The following is a 4,832-nucleotide window of genomic DNA, read 5'->3' on the forward strand; positions in this document are numbered from 1 at the left end:
TTGTTTTGATTGATGAGAACGTTTCGATTTTTCTCTCTGTAAAAAGTTGAATAAAAGTTTATTAACATTGAAAATTTTTAGAGTTTTATTAATTAGCAAGGTGAACAGATCATTGCTAAATTGGTGACCCCGACGTGATCTCGAAAAAGTTTAAATTTAGAAATATTAACTTCTGAGCTAAATATCTAATTATCGAGCTGTGATGTCAGTTGCAGACGAAGGTGTAGTTATGGCTTCTGATAGTGGAAGTGTCGTAAACCGTGTAGCAGTGAAGGTGCCACCGTTTTGGCACGAGCGACCGGAGATTTGGTTTGCTCAGATCGAGGCGCAATTTGCAGTAGCTGCCATTACGAGTGACATCACACAGTTCAACACGGTAGTAGCAGCGATTGAGTCAAGTGTTATCGCCGATGTAAGTGATGCAGTGCTTCATCCTCCTGAAACTGGAAGTTACGCTAATTTAAAGGCTTGCATCATAGAGCGGTACAGTGAGAGCGAGCAGCGGAAGATTCAACGGTTGTTGTCAGAAGTTGAACTTGGTGATAGACGCCCAACACAGTTGCTAACGGAGTTGACAGCGTTAGCTAAAGACAAGGTGAGCGATGAGTTCCTTAAGTCTCTTTGGCTGAAGCGTTTGCCACCACAAGTGCGCGCTATTCTGCAGGCATCGAATGTGGCACTAGCAGAACTGGCGAAATTAGCAGACCGTATTTGCGAGGCGGGTGATTTTCAACAGATAGCTGTAGCGTCAGCCTCTGATTGTCCAGCCTATTCTGAGAATGCTGTGATTTTACGAAGGCTTGAGCAAATCGAACAGCGTCTGAGTCGTTTGGATTTACGTCGTAGTGAGTCGGTGCAAAGTCGATCGTCATCGAGGAGGCGTAGGCGAACTCGTTCCCGACCAGGAAGTCATCCAGATTGGTGCTGGTATCACGAAAGGTTTGGTGATAGAGCTAATGCTTGTCGGCAGCCCTGTAGTTTTGTGGCAAGCTCTCATCAGTCAAAAAACTAGGCACTCCTTCTACGTCGTCGAGCCGAGAAGGGGTTAGTGTTCGTATAGCTCGACTTAGTATTAAAGATCCCGCCACGTCGACCGTTTTCCTCATTGATACTGGTGCGGACATATCAGTTTTACCGAAGTCGTTCTGTCGTTGGAAGCAAAGGGCTAACAGTGTTGCATCAGTTAATTTATATGCCGCTAATGGTACGCCTATTCAAACATTTGGCGAGCGTCGACTGCTTTTGTCTTTGGGTTTGCGTAGAGATTTCCCGTGGACGTTCGTGATTGCGGATGTTAGCTGTCCTATTGTTGGAGCCGACTTCCTTAATCACTATGATTTGTTAGTGGATTTGAAAAGGAAGCGGTTAGTTGATTCGAAGACGACTTTGATGATGAAGGGTAAGGCTGCTGTGTCTCAAGAAGATACTGTGCGTGTGTGTGGTTCAGTTTCAGCTTATGCTGAGCTGGTTAATGAATACCGTGATTTAGGCATTATGAGTGCAAATCGGATGGGTTTAGTTACTAAGGTTGAACATTGCATCGAGACATTTGGTGCGCCGTCATTTGCTCGTCCCCGACGTTTAGTTGGAGCCAAACTTGAAGAAGCCAAGAAGGAATTCCAATTTTTAGTCCAGACGGGGATTTGTCAACCTTCGAAAAGCTGTTGGGCAAGTCCACTTCACATGGTTCGCAAAGGCGATGGAAGTTGGAGACCGTGTGGCGATTATCGCATGCTCAACGCGCAAACTAAACCTGATCGGTATCCGATTCCGTTCATTCATGATGTGACGAGTATTCTTCATGGTAAAACTATGTTTTCGAAGATAGATTTGCAGAAAGCGTATCATCAGATACCGCTTGCACTGGCAGACATTCCGAAGACAGCTATTACAACTCCGTTTGGCCTGTTCGAGTTTCGCTTTATGACTTTCGGTCTCCGTAATGCTGCCCAGACGTTTCAGCGTTTTATGAATGAGACTCTAGGTGATCTTAATTTCGTTTTTGCGTACATCGACGATATTTTAATTGCGTCAAAAGATGAAGCAGAACACAGAATGCATTTGCGACTGGTTTTAGATCGACTTAGAGAAACTGGTTTGACCGTGAATTTTGCCAAGTGTAAGTTCGGCTGTTCCGAGATCGAGTTCCTTGGGCACGTTATTAGTGCAAAGGGTTTACGTCCTCCGGAGAGTAAAGTTCAAGCTGTTCGTGATTTTCCTCTGCCAGCAACGGTTAAACAGCTTAGACAATTCTTAGGCATGGTGAACTTTTATCGGCCGTTTCTGCGTAACGCTGTGCAGAATCAGCAGCGGTTGTTTCATCTTACACCAGGTAACCGCAAGAATGATAAGTCGGTGATTTCTTGGACTCCAGAAGATGTAGAGGTTTTTGAGGCTTGCAAGAATGATCTTGCCCAAGCTACGTTGCTTAACTTCATGGCTCTGGATGCACAATTGACGCTCACGACTGATGCTTCAGACGTTGCGGTGGGTGCTGTTCTCCAACAAGTAGTGAAAGGTGTGACTCAGCCATTGGCATTTTATTCAAAAGGTTTGAGTCCAGCGCAGACTAAGTATAGTGCTTATGATCGTGAGTTGACTGCTATCTATCAAGCTGTCCAGCATTTTAAGTATGCATTAGAGGGTCGTGATTTCGTCATTTTTACGGATCACAAACCATTAACGTTTGCGTTCAGGCAAATAAGTGAGAAGGCATCTCCTCGTCGTGCAAGACAGCTGGAGTTTATTAGTCAGTATTGCACTGATATTCGTCATCTGGCTGGTGCAGATAATACGGTGGCTGACTCTTTGTCTCGGGTTGCTACGGTTCAGTTGGAGGCAAATGTTATTGAGTTAATTGCTGAGGGGCAGAAGACTGATGCAGAGTTGCTCGCTCAGCTGAAGAGCCAGTCTGAAGATGGTGTTGGGTTGAAGAAGTTGAGATTGCCGGATTCGAGTATTGAACTGTACTGTGATGTGTCAGGCAGTCGTGTTCGTCCTTTTGTTCCCGCAAACTGTCGGCAGCTGGTACTCTCAAAACTCCACGGTTTGGCTCATCCTGGTATTCGAGCAACGCGGAAATTGGTGCAGGCTAGGTATGTTTGGCTTGGTTTGGTTAAGGATGTAGCTGTGTTTGTGCGTAGTTGCATTGCGTGTCAGAAGTCCAAGATTCAGCGGCATACTAAAACACCAATTGGTTCGTTTGCTGATATTGATAGTCGGTTCCAGCATGTTCATGTTGACATTGTGGGTCCATTGCCTTTGTCTCAGGGGAAGCGTTATTGTTTGACTTGCGTCGATCGTTTTTCTCGGTGGCCTGTTGCTGTGCCTCTGTCGGGCATTACGGCAGAAGAAGTTGCAGCGGCTTTTATCGACGGTTGGGGGGCAAGTTTTGGTTCTCCGCAGGCTATTACCACTGATTTGGGTCGGCAGTTTGAGTCTGCTGTATTTCGGGAACTGACGAGATTGCTTGGAGTGAAACACTTTCATACCACGGCTTATCATCCTCAAGCAAATGGTATGGTTGAACGTTTCCATAGAACATTGAAGGCAGCCATTCGATGTCATTCCTCAAGTAATTGGACGCAGTCTCTTCCGCTTGTGTTGTTGGGATTGCGAACGACACCGAAGTTAGACCTAAATGCTAGTCCTTCAGAGATGTTGTTTGGAAATCCTCTTTGTGTTCCAGGGCAGATGCTTTCGGATTTTCAAGCAGAAGTCGTCCGAGACTGATTTTGTGTCGGCGTTGCGAAGGACTTTAGCTAAGGTTAAATCCGTTGAATCAACAAGACATTGTCATCCATCTGTGTATGTTCCGCGTGACGTTATTAATTGTAAGCACGTTTTTCTTCGAGTGGATCGTGCTCGAGCTCCACTTGAGCAGCCTTACGAAGGTCCATTTGAGGTGCTGAGTCGTAATGAGAAGACGTCTGTTATTGTTTGCCGTGGGAGAGAGGTGACTGTTTCGAATGATAGGTTGAAGGCGGCGTACTTAACGTGTGATGATCTTGAACAGGTTGTTCCAGAAACGCGTCAGCCTTCAGCGCTGTTGAATGGTGATCAGTTAGTGACTTCTGGTGATTGTAGGCGTGAATCCCTGTTGCCGATTCCGAAAGTGACACGAGCTGGTAGAGTAGTGCGTTTCCCAGCAAGGTTAGCGGAATTTCGTGATTAAGAGTGGTGTTGTCGACTTAGTTGTGGTGTCGCGTTGTTGCTAGTACTCCATCGCTAGGAGGGGGTACTGTGGCGACCCAGTTGGCTGTGCATTTATTGAATTTAAAAAGTAAAATTCAATTTCAAATATTTTTAAGTTTTTGTTTTGATTGATGAGAACGTTTCGATTTTTCTCTCTGTAAAAAGTTGAATAAAAGTTTATTAACATTGAAAATTTTTAGAGTTTTATTAATTAGCAAGGTGAACAGATCATTGCTAAAGTGTAAATAAATGGTAAAATATTAATAATTATAACTAAAACTCAAATACAGGTATAAACTCAAAATTCAAGTTAAAGTTGATAGATACAAACTATATCGATTGGTAGATATTTCTTTAAATGTCAAGTTTATGTCTTACGGAGCTATTCGCACATGATATTAACTTGAAACATAAAATATTCATAAAGCTATTGCAGATGATATAAATAATATAAACAGCAGCGAGGCGTCAGCTTTTTGGCAAGGTGTTCACAATTTGATCAAAACAGAATTCCAACTATAACGTATTCCCCCTACTCCTGAGTTTTGTCCTTTCCACAAGTAAATAGCGTACAAGACCAACGAAACAATTTATTAAATGTTCGCAGCCTGTGATCCACTGGTTTTTATGGTAAATAA

At 43.9% G+C, this 4,832-nt stretch overlaps 2 protein-coding genes across 2 annotated transcripts; both read left to right on the forward strand.

Annotated features, from left to right (window-relative positions):
• Positions 1-202: 202 nt before the first annotated feature.
• Positions 203-1,012, forward strand: LOC119676990. The gene has a single exon (XM_038088257.1). The coding sequence runs from the start codon at positions 203-205 to the stop codon at positions 1,010-1,012; it is 810 nt and encodes a 269-aa protein (XP_037944185.1).
• A 2,628-nt stretch (positions 1,013-3,640) lies between these two features.
• On the forward strand, positions 3,641-4,174 carry LOC119676991. The gene has a single exon (XM_038088258.1). The coding sequence runs from the start codon at positions 3,641-3,643 to the stop codon at positions 4,172-4,174; it is 534 nt and encodes a 177-aa protein (XP_037944186.1).
• Positions 4,175-4,832: the final 658 nt, after the last annotated feature.

Source organism: Teleopsis dalmanni, chromosome 2, assembly GCF_002237135.1.
Source record: "Teleopsis dalmanni isolate 2A chromosome 2, ASM223713v2, whole genome shotgun sequence".
Taxonomy (NCBI): Eukaryota; Metazoa; Arthropoda; class Insecta; order Diptera; family Diopsidae; genus Teleopsis; species Teleopsis dalmanni.

Excerpts from the sequence above, each read along its gene's own strand:
- LOC119676990 (XM_038088257.1), top strand. The coding sequence starts at position 203 with ATGTCAGTTGCAGACGAAGGTGTAGTTATGGCTTCTGATAGTGGAAGT.
- LOC119676991 (XM_038088258.1), top strand. The coding sequence starts at position 3,641 with ATGCTAGTCCTTCAGAGATGTTGTTTGGAAATCCTCTTTGTGTTCCAG.